General features: G+C 44.7%; 1 protein-coding gene across 3 annotated transcripts in view; it reads left to right on the forward strand.

Annotated features, from left to right (window-relative positions):
• LOC133129113 (glypican-5-like) overlaps positions 1-26,423 on the forward strand; it is a 122,896-nt gene that overhangs the window by 60,201 nt on the left and 36,272 nt on the right. The window contains exons 7-8 of one of the 3 annotated variants that reach the window (XM_061242955.1): positions 9,565-9,685; positions 24,870-25,005. In XM_061242955.1, the coding sequence (XP_061098939.1) occupies positions 9,565-9,685; positions 24,870-25,005 (257 nt within the window). Of the gene's footprint in view, positions 1-9,564; positions 9,686-15,592; positions 15,746-20,406; positions 20,537-24,869; positions 25,006-26,423 lie in introns of those variants that run through there. The other 2 variants (XM_061242957.1, XM_061242956.1) reach the window with 2 other exon arrangements.

A 26,423-nucleotide genomic window follows, 5' to 3' on the forward strand; every position in this document is an offset into this window, starting at 1 on the left:
TGAGTTCCGGGCTTGATATTCCTGTGAGAACAGGAAAGTATTCATTTAAAATCTTCAGTGCCACATTTTTGATTCTGTATCATAATGTTATGCTCAGGCAGGGTTACCGAGAGTGATGTGAGTAGGACTGTACTATGAACAGTGGCCACTAGAGGGAGCCTGAGACCCAACGTCTTCCAGCTAATGCAGCGTAAGGCCATGTTTTGTGTTTACGGTCAATGTTTTGGTTTGGTTCGCTCAGATTTGAATGAATTGTGCAACCGAACAAAGACACAACTTTAGTTTTAAACTAACTAGTTACAACGTATCATTTAGTGTGGACTTTACAACAGGCTGCTGGTCTGTAAATAATTAAATGCTACATTTATTCAAGTTATCATATTTATTACTAAGCATAACTACATTTGGATGGACGCTCAAACTTTACTTTTCTTGATGTTTTTTCTTGTTGCCTGTTTTTTTCTGTTGATGCTTTCTGTTTTGGTAGCATTGGTAAGTGTTAAGTAAAGGGGGCTGACACTCTAACTAGGGAATAACGAATTTGAGTGTTCACATAAGGGTGGCCTTGTCCATGGAATAATATTTCACTGGAAAGTTGCTGTACTGAGATTTTTTGTGCTTTGTTAGTTTCCATGGAGTCTTAAAATATTGAAATTGACTAACCTTTCTCCAACTGTCAACCTGTGGCAGCAATGGCAGCATGTTTCATTGGCCAGTCTGCTGCCCTGGCAAGTGGTGTTGGAATTATAAAAAAAGCATATTAGGAATTCTATCAAACATGCTATTTGTAGAGGTTTGGCTGGATTGTTTCCCTGAAGGATTCTGGGATGCTGTTCCTGGATTCACTGCAGGGGTTTTGAATGTTCCCAAGCACAAGGCTTGAAGAGTTTGCCGATTCTAAAGAAAGGGTGAAAGTAGTGCGTCTCTTTGGTCTGAATGTGAAATACTCCTTTATCGGCGAAGGGCGGTGTCTGAGGTGAAGGAAGGGGATGGTGTCACGGCATCACTCATCCTTCCATCACCCGGCTGCAGTTCCGCCTCTAGGTACCCGTCCACCCTTTCCTCCAAATTCTCACCATTTTAACTGCACCTGGGAAGAGGGGGGCTCAGCCTCTGTTGCTATAATAAGGTTTTCAATCCGGACTTGCCATTTCCCTTGGCATCTCCTCCGCAATTACCGTGATCGATGAGTCCTGCGCTGACCTCCGGGGGCAGCACTGAGTGCTCTGTGATGCGATGCTCTGAGACTCTGGCCCATTTCAGTAGATTGGATAGGGAAGACTTGTGGAGGTAAGCTTCCATGGGATATTTATGGGCATTTATTCAAACGCCACACACTAGCACAGGTGGAAAAAAACTGGTTGAGAAAGTAAAAGTCCTCCAAACGTGTGCTCCTATCACCTGGATTGGCTAATTAGCAGAGTTATTCAGCCAGGAGGTAGAACTCATTAGTAAATTCAGCTGGCTGGATGGAAGAAACACTTGGCAGGACTTTCTGACCCCTGGACTTTATACCTCTATGCACAAGGGGAACAGGTCGCTTGCCTGCTTGCCACCCTCAACCCATTCCTCTGAAGCAAACATGAGCATGACATCCCAGTTATTGCCAGCCGATGGCAGTGTGGGAGCAGTATTGAGGCAGGTCAGACTTTTCCTCTGCCTTTTCTGAGAGTGAAGTTATGTGGAAGATCAGGGCACTAAGGTCGCACTGCGACCTGACCTGATTGATGACCTTTTGTAATAGACATGTTTTGGTTCAGACGAGACAGTAGTTAAAACAGATAGCGTGGGGGCCTTGAGAGTGGACAACAACAATGTCTGAAAAGACAAGAATGATTAGCAAGGGTTAATAAACGAAGCAGGGCAACTAGCATCTGAACGGGACTGTAACAACAGCATGGTGCTGAAATGAGAGTGAAAAAAGCTATTCTATCTTTACCTCCTCTAACTGTTCCGTCACTTTTACAGGTTACACATACTTTAACAGCAATAAGCAGCTTCATAAAGTGGAAATGGTTGGCATTTATATAGCACCTTTATCCAAAGCACTGTACAATTGATGCTTCTCATTGACCCATTCATACACACACTCACACACCAATGGTGATGGGCTGTTGGTACCAACCAGCTCATCAGGAGCATTTAGGGGCTACGTGTCTTGCTCAGGGACACTTCGACACAGCCCGGGCGGAGGATCGAACCTGCAACCCTGCCAGACGACTGCTCTTACCACCTGAGCCTCTGTCACCCCATAAGACTTTCAATCTGGGATATAACATTTCCTGCCCCCGTCCCCCTTTGCTTTCCCAATTTCTTTGTGTTCTTTTCCCTGAGCCAGTATTGACATTTGAAGTTCAGGGAATACATTGCTTACATGTAGTAAAGACTTCCAGTCACCAATAAACCTCCACGTCTCCCCCCAAAAATCAATGTGCATTCATTCCCTCCGGGAATGCAGCCCTTTTTGAGGAAGACATGTTTTAAATGTTCACTGTAGCACCTGGGCTGTTGAGAACTGTAATAATTTAATGATAATAATTCTCCCTCAGTGAACACGACTAGCCTTTTAAATGGTCCGTAATATGACTGATAAGAGCTATTCAAACAGCATGACCAGAAATAATGTGTGTGTGTGTGTGTGTGTGTGTGTGTGTGTGCGTGTGTGTATGTGAGAGCCTTTGATGCAAGCTTGGAGACACTAACCTTGGCACACATTGATTATGTCATTTAGGAATCCAAACATACTATATGTGCACACCCTCTCTCTCTCTCTCTCTCTCTCTCTCTCTCTATGCTCGGAGACTGAATGTTCTGTTCCACATCGAGGGCCTAAAACTCCTAAAGGATGCTGATACAATCACAGCCCAGACCCCCCCCCCCCCCCCCCATCGTCTTGTTTTTGCCACAGACATGAGAGGAGACAAAAAAACAAACCAAGAAACCGTCCCGTCATTTCCAAATAAGGAAGAAAGTCTGTTTCTGCATCGTTCCGCCGAGCCGCCAGCACAGCGTGTTTGTGCGATCGCTGTGCGGTTCGTGTCCTTGGACAGACCGCTATCTGACGGCGATGGCACGTCCATGCACTTCTCTCACTGGGAGTGAGGCTCCGCTCTCTTCCGCCAGACAGCTGCTGACCACATGGGCTCCAGCAGCACGCTGATCCGTCCCACAATCCTCTGGGATGCGGGCTTGGCCGGGCGCCCCTGCCCACAGGTTGACGCCTGTTCTTCGCCCCTTCTCCTCACGGGGAGTCGCTGGGTCTGTCCAATCCCCCATCCACTCTGCCAGAAATGAATATGATCAGGCTTGGGAGGCTTTAGGACTAATGTGTAAACTCACATCCTGACACAACATGGTAATAATAACAAACACCTCTATTAAAGTACAGTTACAAATCAGCAAGGTACCTCTGCAGGCTACTCAACATTACATGGCTATATCAAAGGTTATGATCCTGTGATGGACTGGTTTTGCTTGCAGTTTATATCCTTATATCTGTTAATTACTCAATGAAATTTTGGTTATAAAGCACATCCATCCATCCATCCATCCATCCATCCATTATCTTAACCTGCTTATCCTGAACAGGGTCACAGGGGGGCTGGAGCCTATCCCAGCATACATTGGGCGAAAGGAAGGAATACACCCTGGACAGGTCGCCAGTCCATCGCAGGGCACACACACCATTCACTCACACACTCATACCCACGGGCAATTTAGACTCTCCAATCAGCCTAACCTGCATGTCTTTGGACTGTGGGAGGAAACCGGAGTACCCGGAGGAAACCCACGCAGACACGGGGAGAACATGCAAACTCCACACAGAGAGGCCCCGGCCGACAGGGATTCGAACCCAGGACCTCCTAGCTGTGAGGCAGCAGTGCTACCCACTGCACCATCCGTGCCGCCCTATTATAAAGCACATTTTACAGATAATTTGTCACAATAGACCTTGCAGAATGTATAGGTCTAAATGCAAGCAAAGCAAGCCAAAGGTGACAGTTGAATGGAAAAATGAATGGAGAAGCTTATCCTCAGGGCTAGCTCAGGATCCCAATTAAATTAAAAGAATGTGCAATCGTGGTCCCTAGTTCTCTTACAAAAGCCTTTCTGTCAAGATAATTTTTGACAAATGCTGTTTCCATGTGTCGGGGCTTCCAGGATAGAATTCACTGACATCAACTGGACTCCTCCTATCTTGCAATTTAGATCTATCTAAAATGGTGTTTAGCTGCAGAATGTGCCAGGCCTGCTATTTGCCAGATTCAATTTGCACATTCTAGTGGTTTGATTTTATTTTTCTCTCTCTTCCCCCTGCAATTACAGCCCACTGCTTACCGCACTGTGCCTTTTCCACCGCCCTCTTGATTTCCATTGTTCTACTGGAGAGATACAGAAGTACAAGAGCATTTGTCTTGCCTCAGATGGACGTAGGCAAGGACTAGCTGTGTAGAAGCTCTCTGTTGAATGTGTGACATATGGGGAAAAATGTGTCTAGAATTTTGTCTGACATTGGTAATTTCACTCCATTTCAATGTTTGGGGCCAGACTTGACATTATGCATCTGTAGAAACAGCACTGGATTCTATACCAAGCGATGGAGTGTATCACAGACTGAAACCCATTGTGACTCATTGTGTACACGTCCAAGGTGTGCATGTGCACTTCTCCTAGCACTGACTGCTACAGGAGACCTAGCACCTAACACCAATTGGAGGAGGACCACATCTCACTGATGACAACCAATAACATGAAGGTGCCTGGAAAATCTGACGAATCGGTGGTAATAGTGCGGTAGCCCAAGAATCCCATCCTAACCCAGAAGGATAAGAACTGCTTATATCATGTTACACACTCCTGGTCAAAGTACACCTCAAATAATACTATCTTGGTTGTGACAACTAGGTTGTACTCTCAATGCACTGTGAGTTGTCTGCTTCAGGAGGCTTGTTTTTTTGGTCCAACTGGAAGACCTCGTTTTAAGGAGTGCCTTGTCAACGAGTACTGTGTGTACTGTGGAACTGCGGGGGAGCGGGGGTTGGAGGAAGGCCTTTAGAGCCATCTCCCCGGGTGCCCGTTTGTTGTGGCTCAGAGCCGGTAGAGAGGCTGGGGTGGGCTCGTTTGGGCCTCCGGGGGCCAGTCAGGGAAACAGCGCACCGTGGCCCTAAAACAGAAGGATATCCACACACCCCAGCCAAGCATTCGGTTTGCATCCGATAAAGGCTCCGGGATCTTTATCATCGGTGTTCTTTAAACGGGATTAAGTCGGAACAGTCTCTGCTGGGCTGCACCCTTCTTATTCTGCAGAATGTAAAAATAAATCGAGCTCCCACCGTCCAAGTGCCTGTCACATCCAGGCAACTTTGTTCTTTGCTGATTAAATGTTTATCTTGGTGGCTTTTCCATATTAATGTGTTTATTTGAGGAAGGCATCCAAACTCTTTATGTGTGTTCTAACCATAAATCCCTGTGAGAAATGCTTGGCCTTTTCAGACGGTGTTGCCATTTTGGCAGTGAGTATTTCGACATGCTCAGATATTGTTTGTAAGTCCGAGTCCAAAATCCACCGTGTGAATTTTTGCTTCATGTTTGTTTTTGTATTTTTTTGAATAGCGGGGCTCTTCATGACACAATACTCCAAACTACATTGCGCTGGTTTAATTGGCTGAGGCGTGAGGTTGAGGCGGATTTTCACGAGTTTAGTTTGCTCGTGGAATGATGTTTCAGAATGTCATAATGCATTTTCATGCATTGTGTCCTGTTGATGAAATACACTGGCAGTGTACACGTACCTGATTCCGTATTAATAACCAGATTCTAAGTCGATTTCTGAATTCTGTCCGTATTCTCTACATTACAGAACTCAAGCTTACTTGCTATATCAAAATGAGAATCTATAACTTAAAATGAATTACCACACTCTAGAGGCTCCGATACTGTACAGTAGATCACAGGCAAGGTAGACGTACTGTATGGGCTCAGTTGATGAAGAGTCTTTGTTTACTACAGAGAAAAAGTTGGAGAAGTGCCGTAACACAGCAGGAAGAGAGGGTCAGTATAATATATTCTGACTCTGCTAGTATAATCCAGTATAGTATATCGTTCTCCCCTGATATCCAACACTATAAACGTTCTAGCCCTGGATGCATAATGGTCAATCTGCCGTCTTTGTAGTGCCAATATTCATGATATAGTGCTGCTAAATTGAATGTTATACATCATTTTAATAGCGTAGTGCCTTCCACCAGCATAAATATTGCAGGTATTGGAAAATTGTAAGCAGTCGAGCATAATAGAAATTTGACTTTTAACATCTCTTTAAGCTTCCTTCGTTCAACGTTTAGATCTTTACAGCGAGTCGTCCAGCGTTTTGCTCATTGGTGCGCGGAGAGGAAAATTGCTGCTAACTTTGAAACAGCAGTGAAGGGCGAAATTACTGAGATTCTGCTTGAATGCTTGCTAAGTTCAGAAATGGACCTGTCATTGCGTAGGTGGGCCTTTGAAGTTTTTACCTGAGTTGCAAATAATTTCAATGTGAGACAAATTACTTTTAGAGACCGTTCCTTGTCCTTCTGAACATGCAAATACAGAAGGCTAGTTCCTTTGGCCAGTAGAGAAGAGTTATTTGTATGTTCTTAATTTCATTTCATATCAAAACAGATAACTGTACAAAGTGAGAAGGCAAAAGGGAGATTGATGAGGAGAAAAGTTAAGAGAAGGTGGGAGAAGAAAGGAGAGAGTGGGAGGTGGGGAGAGAGGAGAGGGCGAGGCTGGTTCTGATCGAGAGTGCTCCATCATGGTGTCTACAGCTCTGTAATTAGCCGGTATCTATCAGTGCAAAATCAATTAAAGAAGTCAACCGCTATGCTCCTGGCTGAACAGGCTGCCATGTTTCCTCACTTCAAATTACAATAATTAGGTAACGGATGCAGTGGTCAAAGTTTTTTGTTTCATTTCCCTAATAACACTCCTCCCCCCGCTTACCAAATATGCAGTCAGTGTTTGGATTTGCAGTCAAAGCACGCTCAGTCATTTCACAGCACGCAGACTATCCGCCTTTTTAATTAATCATTTCTGTCAGTAAAATGGGCAGTCTGAAAGCTATTGATCTTGTCTCTTGAGGAGACAGTCTTCCCACTTCAGCCAGGTGCTTAATTTGCTGTTGAAAAGAGAGCAGTCCTACAACAGACACAATCACATTACCGACACAATGGCTTTGAGTTTAAGTAATGTTTTACCATCTCCTGGGAACAGCTGAAGAGATATTTTATACCTCAATTCCCAACTGCTGGGAAAGGAAACAAATAAGGCCAATCTAGAAGCAGCATGTTCTCAGGGTCGCCAGTATTCACTAACAAACTGCAGCTCTCCAAAAAACAGCAGCATAGGCAGACTTACTGAGAACTGATGGGGCATTGGTAAGAACGTGGATTCTTAATGTGTTACCTATGAATGCTCCTTCCAAATTCTTCTTTGAGCTGGGGAAGAATGAAGTGGTCATAACAATGAATGGATGGATTTTGGACCATAGATATGAAGTTCTTATACTTATTAGTTTTATTTTAGGCTTCCTAACCTCTCCAGCGAATGTCTTTTTTGCTCTGTACTGCCTTTTTTTCTTCTCTTTTTATGGTGCAAATAAATACATAATATAAAATTACAGTGGTTGGGTTCTCTATATTTAGCACCAAACTCTAGTATTCAGCTGGAAGTAGAGTTTAATTTCCTGCCCTGACACAACATCCACAAAGGTCAGATCGTTCACTGTTTACATTTGTCTCTCTCGAACTTTGGGTTGACCGGCCTTGTCAGATCTCGGACTTGCCTCATTTCTTCTCCTCGTGATTATGTTATCCATTGTGCTTTCCTCCCCTGGAACATGCTCAATAATTCATGCATCTCAGACCGTCAAACACAGCATCACACAGGATGATTTGTCAGCTTGTTATGTTAGCATTAGCGTGTTTTGACCAGGTTAAGCTCCTCACTGCATCCTCGTATGCTACATGTGGGGCAGGCTCTGGGATAACATGCTCATTTTATACATGGTTTGTGTTTGTGGAGCTCACTTTTCTTTTTTTGTGTATGAACATTTCTCACTGTACACCCGCCTTGGTGTCTTCTCACAAGGTCCCAGTTTTTCAGATTTAGTCGTTTTACTTGGTCTGCACACACCAACAGCTCTGTCACACATTTAAGTCTTTCCCTCTGAAGAACATTTCTCCCCGGGGCGTTATCATGAATTCTGCATCTATCTCGAGTGATGGATCCTCATGTTCCACCCGGTTTGCGGCTGTCTCAAATAGCGATCAAAACAGTCTTGCTCTTTCTAATCACGTGCGGGAAATGCTTAGCTTTCGAGTATAGAGCTTCAGCACAAACTACTCAAATATTCAAAGTCAGGGTTTCCTCATATCGTTAAAGGAATAGAAAACATACGTTGTGTCTCTCCATTACATGCAGGAAGAATTAAGTCTCTGTTTCGCCGTCTCCTTCTGCTTCACCGCTCATGAGTGCGTGAAATCTTTCATATTGTCGACCAAATTCACTGACAGTTGCATTCCAGGCAAGATTTTGTTTATTCATTTTTCACTTTTCTTGCCTTGTTTGACTCTTCTTCTCTTGCATTTTGAACAGGACTGTTCTCTCTGGCTAAGTTTTCTGCAAGGCTAGCAAGGGTAACCGCACCAACTTCATTCTTTTAGCTCATGGAACTTTTTGGTAGCCCGTTCTGACATCATAATATGTTTTTATCTTATTAAAGCATTGAATACAGCATCATCAGGTCTTCAGTTTCTTTACTGTAGAACCCTCTACACATAATTACAGCAATCAAAAGCTTCCTAAACTCCTAGCTTCTATTCTGTAATAATATGTAACATCTCACCAAGGCTCTTGGTATTGACGAGCTTCCTGCGGTGTTTGGTGGGGTCTTTTACACAGTTCTTTGTCGGCAAAGGCTTTGAAAAAATGGCCACAGCATAAAAAAGGATTGTGTTGCAGTACAGAAAAGGGCCAGAAGGATGTTTTGAGTGTATTCCAACCTGACGGCGCCATTATACTGCAGAGCCAGGTTGTGACCAACAGACAGAAAAGCAATGCCGTCAAACCCTTCTCGCTTTTATGTATGTACTGCCTGTACTTCATCAAATTTCAGAAATATTAAAAATGCAGAAAGCAACATAGGTCATTACATACAATTTGTCATAATATCCAGGGTACTAATATAATGTAAAAGGAAAGATAAAACTGGAGGCCAAAATGTCATGTATTAATTGAATACATTTCCAGAACAGACCATGGTTTGGGCTTATTCATCATTAAGCTTTGCAGTCACTGCAGTCATTGAGAGCTCTGCTGTCGGTGGAAATAACTAGGGGGTGGAATTTGCATCATCTGGCATGGCACCTGTTGGTAGGTTCTGTGAAATGTTGAAATTTATGTAATTGGTGCCAAATCAAACAAGGATAAAGGAAGGAAAATACTGTGTAACTGTACATAGATCAACTGTCTTAACCAATGGCTCTCTCATCCTCTCTCTCTTTGTCTCTCCTTCTCTCTCAGTTATTCCACCCGTGTGGTTGACATTGGTCTGCAGGCCCAGAGACATAATCCAGAGGTCAAAGTGCGGAGTCCTGATGCCTCGCTGACAGAAGTGAAGGAGATGCTGGAGCGCTTCAACCAGGTAAACGTGCGCCTGGAGCCAACACCCAACCTCGTACACACACACACACACACGCGCGCGCACGCACATACACAACGCTCTCATCACATGTGTGTGTTTGGTAAAGCAACAATACTAGATTGTATGTGGTATAGCAACAATATTAGATCTTAGATTTCTTACCTACCCAAAAAATACATAAGAAGCAATGGGACGGGGAGAAGGCAGAAAACATGGTGACACTTGGTGAAACTTGGTGACACTGTTGGTGTGATGAAACCATTTTCTCAATTTGCTCAATCTCTGCATTCCTCAGTTGGTGTACATGTAGTACATGTTGTATATCTGCCAGAAATGTTGTAAATCTTTTTTAAGGGAAGCATTTCTTCTTGCCTTGTGCAGACAGTGGCTGGGCTGTTGGCTGTGTGCAGGCTGGGTGATGGGGGTCATGCAGGCCCAGACAGGGCTGTAAATCTGTATGAAAGTGTGTGTGTGTGTGCGTGTGTTTGTGTGTGTGGGTGTATGACTATGTGTCTTAGTGTATGTGAGTGTGTGTCTATGTGTATGTGTGTGTGTGCGCGTGTGTGCGTGTATGTGTTTGTATGTGTGCGTCTGTTTATGTATGTGTGTGTTTGCGTTTGTGTGGGTGTGTCTGTGTATGTGTGTGTGTTTATATGTGCGTGTGTGTATGTATGTGTATGTGTGTATGTATGTGGGATATGGGGTTATATATCGTCTTCATGCCCCAGGAGGGTGACTCAGCAGCTGGAACGAAGCGCTTGGTCACACGCTCCTCGTGAGAGACAGAGGACCCATGAAATGGGAGGTTGGGGGTGAGGGTCACGACAAGAATGCTGCAGCCCCTTCCACGAGCCGCGCCGACACAAACAACGCGTCCCCACACAGAACAAAGTGCCACTGCATTCCGCCGTTCCGGCCTCGCGTTCAGCGACGAGCACTCGTAAAGCGTGCTTCTTTCTCGCTCTTTCTTCTTATTTTCTCTTTGTGGAAAGTGAAGAGCAGACAGTTGGTTCTGCTCAAAATGGAGGGCTGTCTCGATGCCGGTTTATTTGAGAACTAGGACTGGTGCGCTGTCAGGGCCCGGCTCTCCCTGCTGGGACTCGTGGCTCTATTAGCTGGGTCAGTGCTGTGAGACAGCTGGGGGAGGCCGTAATAACCACAGAGGGCCCTCCCTGGAGGGTTCTGCATGCCTCCTGCCATGGTCACTCTTCCCACTGGACCAGATAAAATACAATGTCTGGGAAAAGAGAAAGAATGAAACTCCAACCACCCCCTACATTCCCTTTCTAGGTCACTACGAGAAGTAGTTCTCAGATAAGAAAGGAAATAGATGTAAAAAGAATTAAGTTCTCAGAAGGAAATAAACGTACACCTGTGGTGTGGTTTTATTTTTATCACCTGCTTAACTTTTTTGTCATTTCTCATGCCAGTGGAGATATTTTTTTAGGCTGGTGGATCTGAGCCATACCGGCCTGCTTTTCTTTGCAGTGATAAGGATCGGTGTACGTAAATAAGACACTTCCTTGCACAGTTTTAAGGAAGTGTTCCCAAGCTCACTATTCACAGAGATGTGTCAAAGACCAATAGGATACAGCCACAGGTCATGATTGGGTTGCCAAGAAAATGGAGACAACACAAGCTACTTTAAAACGATTGTGTATCTCGGAACATTTTGTCATGCAAATGCGATTAAATCTGAATAGGCCCCCAGATAAACAGCCACTTCCAAGACGCCCTGGGGACCCATTCTGGAGATAAACAGGGACAGATTAAGGTTCCTTGCAGGCTCATTTTAGCTGCAGTGTGTGTTGGCTGCATCTCTCTCTCCCTCACAGACAGACATACCCTCTCTCTCTCTCGCTTTCTGGCACACGCACACACTCTCTCGATTTCTGTTTCAATTCAGTAATGCTTTATTGGCATGGAATGGGTCACCAGGATATGACACTGAATATCTCTATTGTTAATGGCTGTGTGACAACATGCACCTGTTGCTATACGGTGTTATATAAAAATAAAGAATCGTGAATTGATGACTGTGTACTGTCCCACAATTTGGCCCCGGCAGTTAACAGCGAAACATGACATAAACCTCTCTCTTTCTCCCACCCCTTCCTCCCATTCTCTCTCTCTTCTTCTGCTCTGAGTTCCACTTCTGTAAGTGTCAGATCGGCACCTTCTTTTCGGAGTGATGCCTCCCGCTACTTTATTTGCGTGGAGTTCACGATGATGAAGGGTGTGTTGTCATGGAAATGTAGGCCAGTGCTGCAGTCTTGTTGACATTTGTGCGAGGCCTCTCCGTTTTACCATCAGGTGTTAAAGTATTTAGCGGAGCCCCCACATCTCATTCCTGAGAGCTTTTGTGCTCATCGAAGATAAGGGGGAGGTGGCAAGTCGACTGCAGTTTCAAACAGTTTAGTTTGTCTGCTGCAGACTCAAGAAGCACACCCACACACACACACGGAGGGAAATGCTATAACTGTAAAAAATGCAAGCATGCATAGGCAATTACTGTATAATCGAGCTAGCCATACTGTGAGAGTTGTGTGGTGATTAGAGATGAAAGTATTTGAGCTGTGAAGTTGCACTCCAAGCGAAACCTGTGGACTTCCAATGGTAATTTTCACGTAATTTTGTTCAGTGCAAGGACACTGAATTCTCACTCGATATTTAAACTTTCGGCAAATTTGTATTCAGCTCCGCAACACTGGAATATGACTTTAGACATTTTCAGACGTACACAAGATTTTAGGATTCATTATATTGAAGCATTTTATATTGAATCTTTAGGCAACAAAAATCAAAGTGATTTTTCCACTGGTCTGGGAACAGTGCTCCTTGTTATAATGGGAGTTACAGAGCTGTATGTAAAGAACGCTCAATGATTTAATATGCAATGGTGGTTAACGTATGACTCTCTGTGGAGTAGTTCCGCCTCAACCTCCTCCAGCATGTCATAAAGGCATCGAACGTGAATTGTAAATATTTAAAAAGCGGAATCTTGATTGCAGGCCATCCCCACAGCTGCTTTTGGGTGGAGATGCAAAGCCTGTCTGTTGTTTAGAGACCTATTTTTATTGGTCCATTAAAACCTTTTCTTTTTTTTTTTAAACCACAGTTTTTCTGCTTTCCATCAAACGAGACGGTAGGTTCTAGAATTGCACCAGATAGAGCGTGGAAGCTTTATGTGATATGAGTGCATTAAGCCCAGGGAAACAGACTGGAAAAGCAGGTGAATGATGAGGATGGCTACTTGCTTCTTGCAGAGAGTTCTAAATACTGAATTTCTCGGTGTCCGGTTATTTAGGGATAGCTTCATTTTCAAAGGTCAGTTTCATTGAGTAACGTTGATTTAGGTTTGATTTCCTGAAGAATGCATAGCCCAGGGTGTAATGTCATTTAAATTTCCTTTGTCCCAAGGAAGCAGACACATTTCCGTCGCAATAGCTACCCCCAAATTATGTTTTATCTGCAGGCGTGGAGCAGGGCTTGGGGGTCTGTCTGAATGGATGTGCATGACTCTGGCTCAGAACGAGTAAAGTGCAAAGAGCAGCAACAGTGAAAAAGATGTTTGTGATAAAATGCCAAATTTAACAGTCTTTTAATGGTTTATCAGCAGGCTTAGAAAGCACATTAGTATAAGTGTAACTCACAGCTTTGGTGTAGTTAGCACCATGATGAGAATGTCATTTAGCTGGGTGTTAAGACTGATTTATACTTCTGCGTTGAATCTACGCAGAGGCTATGGCATAGCCTGATGCGCACCAGAAATGTAATTACGCGTCATAGCCTCTGTGTAGCCTACGGCGTAGGGAACGCGGCTACATGTAGGCTACGCCATAGCCTCTGCGTAGATTTGACATAGAAGTATAAATCAGGCTTTACAGTACATCAACAGTGCTGAAGGTGTGTTCTCTCTGAAATGTAGGTACGCTGAGCTGGGACTAGCTAATGGCTAATGGCTTACCCCCTCAAAGAGAGACAGTGACAGTCTGCTAGAGGTACATATATACAGTATATAATGGTATTATAGCAGGGAAGGACCTCCCCACCAGTGTCACAATGAGAGGAGCAGGAATCATTTCTGCAGTGACTGGTGAAAGCAGCCTTAAACAGCAGTGTAAAATTGGCATTATGGTAATCGCCATCAACGACAGATACCAAATAAGATCCGAAATGCACAATAATAATATTTTGATGTGCTGCTGAGACACAATTTTGATCTGTCAGTGGAACCTTTTAGTACGGAATCAGAGAGGACCTATATTCACTCTGACACAAAATGATGCTACAGATAACCAGTATCCATTCCCAGAGTTGTCTGAACCTATCTGCAATAATATGTTTTCAGCGTCTTCTTTGGGAGGCGAAATGGGAATGTTTTAGCCAGGGACACTGCACTGTGTGTTCTTTGTTCATGTAAGCCTTAAGCTGACGGTGGCCTGGCCTTGTAGAAGTTTGACGTGCCGCATGTTCACACCCATACGCCTACGATACACACCCCGACACGCTCAGACGCAAACGGAGAGGAATGCTTTGGGCTTGTCAACAACCCCACCGGTCAGTATTTAATCACGTGTACCACTGTGGGATACGTCTGAATGAGATATGCTATTCGGGGAGTCTCGGGGCCGAGACAGCGCATTTTTTCCTGGTGTTTAAAACTCCCCTGGTAACTTCCTGAGAATTATGAAGAAGAAAAAATTAATCCAAGAAGCCAAACAAGAAATGTAATTACGATCGGAGTGACCGGCCTCCCCGCCTCCCCGATGCGAACAGATGCGATTCTCGTCCGCGAAGGACACCGTGACTGCAAATCCGTTACTTTTGACTGGCTCCGTTCTGGATATTTCTGATATGTGTGAAGAAAATGACGTTTCCCTGTCAACAGGTCCACTGGGACAGAGGGCTTTGAGGTCAATGGAGTGGCAAGGGTAGTTTGCTGCTGTAAAACCCAGCTATGGCAGATTGATCAGCTTGAGAATCTGGTCAAGCTGGTCATAAACTGGTCTAGCTGGGTATGAGCTGGTCAACCTGCATGGCCAAACTGGTCATGAAGCTAGTGTAGCTGGGTGTGAGCTGGTCAACCAGCTAGTACTGGTAGCTTCTCTGGTGTTTCAAAGCATAGCCTGAGCTGGCCAAACCATGTCAAGCTGGGAGCTGGTCTGAGCTGCTCAACCAGCTAAACCATGACGAACTGGGTGCTGGCCTAAACTGGTCAAGTTCAACATAGCTTGAGCTGGTCAAACCATGTCAAGCTGGGAGCTGGTCTGAACCGGTCAACCAGCTAAACCATGTCGAACTAGGAGCTGACCTAAACTGGTCAAGTAGCTACCAGCTGTTTCAAAACCTAGCTTGAGCTATGACACTAAAAGCGAGTTTGCATTCTCAATCGTTCCTACGTCATTGCCTTACACCGGCCATCCCGCACAGTCCAGCGTGTGGAGGAGCTCATGGTAGCCGCTCGTTTGAGACAGACCTGGAAAGGGCCTTTGAGACCCAGAGCATTCCTGCTGCTCGCCTGCTCCTCTCCTGGCCCTGGAGTCACAGAACCATCATGGATCACGGCGGGACCGATGTAATGGCACAGGCAGGGAGCGAGAACGAGATACGCTCAGCGAGGAACCACAGATGCATGCTGTTGTAATAAAAAGTAATCACTTATGGTTGTCTTTATGTGCGATTTGGCTTGTGGCTGCACGCTGTTGCGTTCCTGTTCCCAGAAGCGAAGAGGCGGCGGGCTCTTTTTGTACCGAGTTTTAAGCAGAATCGTGTTTCAGCGAGGGACTCCCAAAGTGCTGCTACTTGCCAGTCATGTACCCCCCCCCCCCCTTTTTTTCATATACAGCAAGAATGTGTTTGGGACCCCAGCTCGAAGCTAATCAGGCCCCCTCTGTGTTACTGCAGCCCCAAACTCATCCCTACGGGGGCCCAGACAGAAGTTAAGCAGGGATGGTGTCTCCTGGCAACGCGGATTTGCATTGAATAGGATCTACACGACAAGAGAAGAAAAATTAATCTGTTGCATACCAGCGTCGCAGGAAGCTACTCTGTGGCACACTTGATTGAGAATGACGAAAAGGGGTATCGTCTCCGGGAATCGGCATTACAATACAAAATTAATGAAAATAAATGCATTATCTGACTGTGGATATGCAAGCTATTGCTCTGTTAAGATTCTTGCCTTTGTCTCTTGGACTAGCACAGCTGCTGTCTGTGTGAGTGTGTTTGCACGCGTGTGTGTGTGAGTAAGAGAGATACAGTGTGAGTGTGTATATGTGTGTACGTGCACATGTGTGCATGCGTTCGTGCGTGTGTGAGAGTAAGAGAGATAGAGTGTGAGGGTGTATATGTGTGTACGTGCGCGCATGTTTGTGTGTGTGTGTGCATGTGTGTGTAAGAGAGATACAGTGTGAGGGTGTATATGTGTGTACGTGCACGTGTGTGCATGCGTTCGTGCGTGTGAGAGTAACAGAGATAGAGTGATAGAGGGTGAGGGTGTGTGTGGGGATGAGGTGATGAGCACTCTCTGTGGCTGCAGTGAACTACTGCCAGCGAACAGGATGAGCGAGTTAATTGGCTTTCTGAGGGAAACGGTCACACGCACCGCCGTACTGAGCCGACAGCGCCTCGGAAACACGGGGGCTGGCAGGGGGGAGAAAGCAGACGAAGATTTATCTGGTCTCACACCCTTGCGCAGTACCCATAATGCACCTCCACTTTCCTAAAGAGCACAATAAACCTTCTGTGCCTTTATGAGCTGCTTTTCTCTGGACAGACTGATAGGGCGTATGAGATTTCACCATGGATTGGGAAGGGCCAGTCGAACTGTGCAATGGTTCAGCCTCCCACCCGTGAATAAGCATCTTGGCCAGAAGGATAACTGTGCCCTCAGCCTCTAGAGAATGTCACTAGATTACACAACTGCCTCACTGCAATTAACAATTTAGTCATTTGGCAGACACTTTCATCCAAGGCAATTTACAAAAGAGCATTTCACATGGTGAGCAAATATACAAAAAAAGTTACTGTCATAGTAGTTCCCATGCCAAGGTGCATATCTGAAGACCTACCAGATGAAGAGAGAAAACAGTAAATTTTTTATAAAATGGAAACATCAAGGTTTAATCTGAAAGGGCACATTTTTATGTTCGAATGTGCTCGGTTGTGCTCCTGGAGCAAAGAAAAGTGTGAATCCTGGAGCAAAAGGTACGATTCTAACGCTTCAACAGTATCTCAAATCCATATGATAAAAAAAAGAAACACCTAGCACCATCCTCTGGCCTAGTGTGTACACACATTTACCTTCGCCTCACAGAATACAAGAATATTGGTTTCACATAACAATGTTTAACATGCACTTTGCAGAATAAGAAAGACACCGCCAGTCCTGGAGGCCTGCAGTGCAGCAAGATTTAAAAGCTCTTTTTAAATCACATTCACTTACAGGACTTTGGAGAGAAGCTAAATTGCTTGAATTAAGACAATGTTTTACACCATTGCCTGTTAGTAATTAAGGCTCGGAGATACTGTGGCCCTCCAGGGCTAAGGCTAAGTGGCCCTGCAGGATGGCTGTTGCATAGCAAAGACCACAGACGCGGAGGTCTCATCTGAGATGCTGGTGATTTAAACATGAAATCGCAAAGTCGCTCACCCCTTCAGGAAGTTCATGGGGGGGGGGGGGGGGGGGGGGCGATGCGGTGGGTTTGAGGGTGTCAATCATGCTTTACCTTGCTTTATCGTGCGGCTCCCTCTGTGTGGAGGAGCGTCGGGCTCTGTTATCTCCCATACAGGGTCAGCCATAGTGGAGAGCGAGAGACCCTGGAAGATTTTCAGCACCTGTAGTTTGAGGAAGCAAACTAATCAGGATACGGTGTGGATCCTTGGTCTTAGCTCAGCAGGGCTCCAAAGTCCTGTGAGAGAGAGAGAGAGAGAGAGAGAGAGAGAGAGAGAGAGTGTGTGTGTGTGTGTGTGTGTGAGAGAGAGAGAGGGGGCAAAGAGAGACATATGGAGAGAGCAAGAGAGAGAAAGTAAGATACTGACTGAAAGTAGTCAGATTTCATCTTTGATCTCTTAGGTCTACTGCAGATAGCATGGTGGTGAACTGGAAGCAGCTGGTTGGACTTCAGGGTGGGGGAGCCTCTTTGTATGGTCAGTCAGTGACCCACCCCCACCTCCCGTATTGGCAACCTCGCCACATTGTCCATTCCACTCTCCCCCAAATCCATGTCAGGGTGCCTGATTCTGCACTTTATATCTGGATGGCCATCCATTTTTATGGTATCTGTTTGCATTATGGATCTGGACTCATGACCAGGACAGATGCCCGGACAGAGCACTACATCGTAGCCTTCATGAAGGCCTAATAAGTGGAAATTCTGTAAAAATTCTCTGTTATTTTAGTCTCTCTGGATAAAGGTCAAGCAACCGGATAATAAAAATGATATACAGCACAGCTGGCCTCATTCCTTAGTTGTATTTGCATTGTATGCACTGTAGAGGTGATCAACAGCTTGGCAGGCTGGACAGTAGAGACAGTAAACTACCCCCTTGTTCTGGCAGAGAGAATATAGATATAAGATAACTAGATTGGACATACTCTTGGAGGCAGGTGGCCACATTTCATAGAAATGGCTCTCTATTTAGAATTAGAAGCAGTTGGGTTTTTTTGCCACACTATTTCTATTTTCAGAGCTCTCCTGTGATTGCAGTAAAACACAGGCTATAAAATGAAATATAAGCATTATGCTCAGCTCATGGAAGTCAAAATGCAACAAATCAACAGAGAACCACTTGAGCCTGCCCTCAGTCTAAGAGCTACCCAGGTCTCTAGAGATAATGATGGCTAATGTGACATTATTCAGTCTCTAATCAAGCCCCGAGATCTGATTGAGCCGGGTGCATTGAGATGAAATGTCTTTCATTTCTTCACTAATAGATAAATACCCTGTTGGTTATCGGCCAATTATTAACTGACTCATGAATATGCTTATTGAATTAGACATTTGACTTGGCTTCTTCACCAATTAGTGGCTAATAAGCTTAAGATGGTATTGACCGAATGCCTCTTTCAAGGCAATAGGTGATTTTTACAGTGTCCGCAGTGGAAAAATGAATTCTATTCACTTTGATGCTCCGCAACAAAAAAAACAAGCTTCTGAGTGCTTTCAACATTGCATTATAATGACAATAATACAGCATCAAATAAAAGGACATTCCCTAAGAAGCTCCATTATCCATGAAAACATTAAACACACCTCTCGCTCTCCGTGTGTTTTTAGAGTAAATGTTTGGCCATTGCAGAAGATTCAAAAAGCTTACTGGATGATCTATGTTGTGCATAGATCATAGTGAGTGCAAATTCTCTCCTTGATTTGTGCCAACTGCCAAGTGCATATTCTCTTTGTATGGGGTAGGCAGTACAGTACGTGCTCTGGAAATGAATGAGAAATGTGTATATGTGCTGCATAGGCAGTTGAAAATATTGTGTTGTCATTTTGTAATTGCACTGAGCTATACATTCATTAAGGTTTATGGTTAGGATTAGGATTAGGATGTGTAGGATAAGGGATAATGCTTTGGTTACAGTAATGGTCGCTATAGCTAATGTTATTATGTTGTAACTGCTGTAATTGCATTGTTATAATGAATCACAGTTGTGAGCACATGGCACTTAATGTGTATCTCTGTTTAGCTGCATATTATACAAAGTCTAGGTCTGATACTGTTGCATTTTGGATCATGAGGCACCTGAAGTATCGTTGCAATATTAGGTAGTTATTTGCTTTAGCAGACAAACTCTTAAACTCTGGCTAAACTCTGAACTCAGACAGATCTTGCCATCATCAGCCTCTCCCAGCCCATAGTTCGGGGAGTGCAAGCAATATAAAGACTCACAATTCAGAACAAAATGAAGGTCTGGGGGTACTGGGCTTGTGGTAACCCAACATCCACAGCAGGATGATTGTAATTGGTTGTGTGTGGAACAATCCAGCTATGCCAGCTTGAGTTTGAGCTGGTCAAACCATGTCAAACTTGGAGCTGGTCTGTTTCAAAACTTAGCTTGACCTGTTTTCTTCAGCAGGGTAGCCATTGCAAATGTTTTCTGTCAGGCATTGAATTGTACTGTTATAGTTTGTCTCGTTGTAAAAAACATCTTCAATAAAGGAAAATGCAGTTGTATATTGCTGGATTTAGCACCTTGGCCCTCGGGCCAGGCTCAAGTGGGTACTCCACTGGTCTAAAGAAGTGGATGGACTGTACAGGTATCATTAGATTTACCCTCACAAAGTCATTGTACAATATATCATGCTACCATAAAAGTCTGTTCAGTGGTCTTGTGGGGCAACTCTATATGTGAAAGCATAACGGTGTAATATACAAAACCCTGTACATTTTCATGGTTTACCCTGTCATACAAAAAGGCTATATCCCTTTCATAAAGCTAGGTGTCTAGAACGACCCATGTCAAACAGGTCTCCCATATGGCCTGACCACCCAGTTCATAATCATACGTATCTCAGAACCCATTTCTTATTTAAGAATAATAAGAAAAATAAGAATGGTCCTCAGAGAAAGGGCACACAAAGGGCAAATCTTCACGGCAGCTGGCAATTGGAGTTAACGTGCAAGTTTGGGAAAAGAGGCTGGTGTGGTAACAGCTTCTGAAAGACGGGCTCAGATTGAATCTGACTGTCGTGAGCTTTCTCATTCTGATGCAGAGACACCAGCTGGGGAGGAAGAGGAGGAAGAGAAGCTGAAAAAAAGTGCAAGCTCTGACTTTTGATGAATGCGAACTCTCTGAAGCGAAACATCCCAGAATCCTTTCTCTAAAAAAAAATAGTTTTTTACCGTCGGAGCAAGTCTGGGTATGTTGTTTGCCTGGGTTCTATGGAAAGTAGAAACATCTGCAGGGGGGTGGAAAGACTGTCTGTTGGTCTGTCTTTATGTCAGTCTTCATCTGAGGGCTTCTGTCAGTGTGGCAGCATGTCTCCATATTCCTCGTAGCCGCCATTGTTTCCTGTGCGTGATTGACAGGCCTTAATATTTTCTTGCCACCCATAGCTCCTTTATGGCAGCCCCCTCTCATGGAAATCTCGAGTTTGCACAATCCTTCCATCTTTCCATGTCACTATCAATGGCCTTGTGCCTCTTTCCTTTCCAACCCGAAAGCTGCACTTCTGGGAGCTCGCGGGAAGTTTTCAGCTTCCCTGATTTTGGATGCTCTTCCATGTCCCTCCCTTCTCTTCTAATGTGAGATTAAGTGCGTTCGGACTGCGGGTCAGGCAGGGGGTGGAGGTGCTTAATTACACATTCGTACACGTTGCCGATAAGAGGAGGTCGGTGGAAGCAGTGGAGGAGGTGAAGGAAATCAAAGCCGGACCACACTTGAGCGGACTGCGCTTGATTACCTGAGGTGTTTATTCATCTGCTTCCCCCCGATGCGAGCCGTGCTAAATGCGTGCTACATAGCGGGCTTTTCGCCGAAGACGAGGGTGAAGACAGGAGAAACGAAACCCACCCAGTGAAAGACAGGAAGCAGCCTGCAGATGAAACGACACCGTTAGCTCGCAGGAGCGTCGCTTATGCAGTGTAATGTAGGGCTTTTCTTACGCCTCAGGAACATTGTAGGTACAGACAAAACATTGATAGGAAAAAAAACAAACAAAACTCTTATCTCCCTGAGGTAATTCACCCAAGGACAAGGAGTTTCTATCGTACTCTGTTATGATTTTTTTACCCGTAGCTTACACCTCCATAAAAACCCCAGCTTTGGGAATTGCGTACAGTGACAAGTTCCAAAGAGACACTCACATTTTGATGGTTAGATACGGCGATGGAGGACAGCCGGTTGGCGGAGTTTGTTTAATGTCTTCATGTATGTCTTGTTGAAAGCGAGATTGGACTCAGCCAGTGGCCATGTTTATTAGAAAATAAATTTCTGCTAAAGCTTAGCGATTGCAACAGGACTGTTTCCGCCGAGATTCTGGCGCTCGCCGCCCTCAGAGGGACACTCACTCATTCTTTGAAAGCAGCCTTTTTGAAGTGTGTTTTATTGAAAGTCTGGAATTGCTTGATAATGCATGGCCTGTGTAGGCTATTGGCTTTACCAGTCTCAGAGGCCTTGGGAATGCTTGCTAAGCACGTACTGTGTAACAAAAATGCTAATAGTCCGTTTAATTAATTTCAGGCCAGCTCTGTGCGCGCTTTGCCTCATGTTGACAGAATGGAATCTGAAAATCTTTTTACTCGAGGTCAGTAATTATATTTCTGTCTGACGAATGAAGGCTTTGAATTCATGTGATTCTACATCAAGAATCCCTCTGCGATGAGATAAAATAAAATGATGGCTATATTCATGGGGAAATCTGAAATAATTTCATATCAAAGCCTTGTTTCTTTTGGGAGCAAAGCAATTGTTGAGCCCTTTTACCGCACAGGCTACTCACTCTGAATATTACCACCTCCAGCACTGCTGAATTTCTCTCCTGTTTTAGAGCGGGAGCAACCTCAGCATCTTTCTCCTGTGCATTTGAATTCTGTGCTGTAATACTACGTGACATGCCATCCAATCAGTTTGCACATCAGGGAATACAGGAGGTTTATAGTTATAAATGACTTGGAAGTTGTGCAGATTGTCAGTAATTCACCCCACTGAGATAAACTGTTGATGCACATGAACACACATGTACACAAACACAAATAGACACACACACACACACACACTTTACTTTGGTTTCCGTGTTTTGAACTCTGTCCAGGCCAGCATTGTTTTTCCTTTCTCATTCAATTACGGCAGATTACGGTTTTAACTTGTTTAGGGGATGCCCATATCTGCTGACATCATCTACGGTCTAAATATTGCCTTGTTGCACGCTTTGCATTACATTCCATTGTTTGTCCTTTTCTGGCTCTGCTCTGTGGTAACAGCAGTTGGGAGGGACTGAAATGTTGAAGGTTTGAATCTATGAGATACACTCAGGGAAACATAGATCAGAAAATATGATGTAAATGTACTGTAATTCACATTAATTTACATTAGCATACTAAAATCAGTAGTTTAATAAAATATTCCACACATACCACACTTAAGCTCCACAGAAACTATCCACAGTAGTTATACAGTACTGTATCAGCCAAACGGAGGTATGAAACAGGACGTAACATAAACAATTCCAAATGCAATACATACATTTATTTTATTATCACTGGAGTGAAAAAGTGAGAATTAAACAAACCATGTTCCATGAATAGAATGCACCTGAAACTACATTTTGGGTTGATATAAAATGGGAGGTGGACTAGGAGTAGGAGCAGCATAGGGAAACTAAAACAGTGGCACCTTCTCTTGTAGAATAAAGCGCATGGTTTAATGCGATTCCTGATGTACTGACACATTAGTGTTAATGAATGTTATTGAGTGTTAATTAATTAGTGTTGGTTAAGTTTCTAAGTTGAGCTAAGTGGTCAGATGCTGCCCGCTTGCCCACAGATTGCTGCTTCACTTTTAGTGTTCCCTCACTGATGCTGTGTTTTTATGGCTTGCTTGCCATTGTTTCCCGATGTATCCTTCTGGAACTTTCCTTGGACACAAGCCTTCAGTTTCTGTGTAATAAATAAACTCCCAGCACATTTCTATCTCTGCTGTATAGCATTGTAATGATACTGTTTTATCTTTGTTTGGAATGTTTATGCCAAGGTCCTTCTTGATCATAATTAATATTTATTACTGTTGACTCATGAATGTGTGTTCGGTCTAGGGCTGAATGACTCATCAAATTCACATTTAAATTGCAGTTTGAACACGTGCCATTTCGCAAATTGCGATATCGGCTGTACGCACAATCAAAATAGGGAAACGGAGTAGCCTGTGGTTATTAGAGAGATGTGTTGCCTTTGGTCATGGACTCTCCGCATTAGTCCCCCGAAGGACCATTACCAGAGCCTGGCGGTCGTTATCCGGTCACACTCCGCCGGTCCACGACCGCACGCGTCAGGGGCTTTCTCAGAGAGCCGTCCGGGGTTTTTAAGTCACTTGTTGACGTCTGTCTTAATTGAAATTCCCGGGGAGCTGAGGACATGAGCCCCTGCTTCCGTTGGCGGATTTAACGACGGCGGTTTTACATAAACGGCTTCTCGCTCGCGGGAAGCTGTGGAGTGCGGTTTCTCTCGCGGGAAGCCTGCGGTTCGGGATTAGCGCCCCTCGCACCGGGACCCGTGAAACGCCGACCTCGTTCCAGTGCAGTCTCATTTACTACATTTGCTGCAGATGGGCTGCTGACGAGATTTCCATAAAAACATCACCCCCCCACTCTCCCCCATGTCATACCCTAGTTGCAAATTCATTCTCCGGGAAACGGCAGAAATGAATCCTCATCCCGTTGTCTTTTCTGCACTCGTTTCTTTTTTACTCCAGAGTGAGATTCCATGTTTACTTCTTGTCCGTTCTGAAGCAAAGCCTTTGACTTCATAAACTTATCTTCATTTTACATTTACAATTTAGTCATTTTTAATCCAAACGTTAAAGCATCACATCCACAACTAGTAAAATACACAAAGTGTTGTTCTAAACATATAGTCATCATAAGTGCAATTATTATTATTATTATTTTATTTTTTTGGGGGGTTAGACAAGAGGGATAGGGATATCAGAAAGGGGGGTGGGGGAAATCAGGGACTATCCTTGCTTTGACTATTTGTATAGCTTTTCTGTCGCTTCTGCTAGGAAAGGGGTCTGCAACCTGGAAGGCTCTGGCTTTCCTGGTTGCTGTTTTTACTCTGCAATTAATTCATCAATTCGAGCAGTAGACTGCACAGCTAACTCACTTCCCCTGGTTACTTGTGTCTGAACTGAATGCTGATCTTCAGGTGAAAAGAAAAAGCAGTATAGCTAGCAGTTCTCCCGGAACAAGGTTACAGATCTTTGGGCTAGTATGCCTCCGCTGAAAAGAAAACCTCAAGCTAGGTTTTGAAACAGCTGGTAGCTGGCTGACCAGTTAGACCAGCTCTATACTCAACATGGTTTGACCAGCTCAAGCTATGTTTTGAAACAGCTGGTAGTTGGTAATTTCAAGCCGGTCACAGCTGGATTTTACACTAGGGTGTCCTTGCGTGGGCGATTCGTGATTTAGTGTATATGAGCTCATCCGTGGGGGTGACTGCGCCCTGCTGTGTGTTGCCGCAGGAGATGGAGGACAGTCCGTCTGGCTGGGGGACGCGGGGGGCGTGGATGGAGGCCGGCAGCGGGAAGGCGGAGAGCAGCGGTGACTGTGACGACGAGGACGGGTGCCAGGCCTCTGGAGGAGGGAACGCCCAGACCTGTGAGTCCTCACTGGGCACGCTCCTCTGAGCTGTCTGTCATCCATTACTCTCACACCTCTCTTCGCCTCTCTCACTGCGTTCTCTGTTCTCATGTGTGATTCTGACCTCCTTTACACTGTTCTCACTGTGTCTTATCCACTGCTTTTTCTCCCTGTGTATGCCACACACACACACACACACTCACACACACACTCACACTCACACACACACACACACTCACACTCACACACACTCACACACATTCACACACACACTCACACACACACACACTCACACACACACACACTCACACACACTCACACTCACACACACTCAGACTCACACACACACACACACTCACACTCACACTCAAACACACATAATGTACATACACACACATACACAATCACATGTACACACATACATAATGTACTATATACCATATACACACACACACTCACATGCCCATACACACTCACATGAACACATATACACACCCACACACACACATACACACACAAGTACGCACACGCATACACACAGATACACACACACATACACTCACACGCAAATACTGTATATACACACACAGATGTACACACAAACATAATGTATATACAGTATACACACACGCACAAACACACATACCTGCATATACACCCACACTCACATGCACACACGCATACATACACACACGCCCACACACGTACTCACACGCACACACACACACACACGCACACTCTCACACTGTCATTGACAGTGACCCGAGGGTGAGATCGGACACTGCCAGTGCAGTTGAGACCCATTTTCATCATAACCGCATCCGCCGGAAGTTATTTTCCCCTCGCTGCTGGTCTGAAAGTTGACGATACTATCGAGGCGGTGAGAAAATGTCCCGGGGACAGGCAGAGAACACAGCACCGCAGCGGGATCGACGAAGCAGTTAACAGCGCATCGACTTTGTAGTCGGACTCACAGCGGAACAACGCGGGCCGGCTAATTACCGCTCGGATGGGCCTCTGCCACGGGGTGGACATGACTAATTCACCCCGTGGGCCCGACACCGAACAGCAGGGCTGCGGAACAGACTGACCGGTTTGAAAGCTCTTGTCGGCCCAGAGAGAAAAGGACAGAAACAAACGCAAAAAGATTGTCGACAAAATGAAAAAGAAAACACAGGGCCTTTCTTTGAACCGGCCTAAAATGGGGACGTAACACCATTACAGTCACGGAAGGTTCCAGCATTCTGTGACTCTGCCAGGACCAACCTGTATGTCCTTGTGATGATAGAACTTCAACTAAAATCTTCAGACCTGTGCAAGCTGGTCTCGATTAGCCCTTGTTCTGTTCCTCACTGATAACATTTATTTTTGTTGCCTCCCCCTTCCCTGAAATGTAAATAAAAGAGCTTGGCAAAGATCAGGATGGTTGTGCTTGG

This window comes from Conger conger, chromosome 5 (assembly GCF_963514075.1).
Source record: "Conger conger chromosome 5, fConCon1.1, whole genome shotgun sequence".
Lineage (NCBI taxonomy): Eukaryota > Metazoa > Chordata > Actinopteri > Anguilliformes > Congridae > Conger > Conger conger.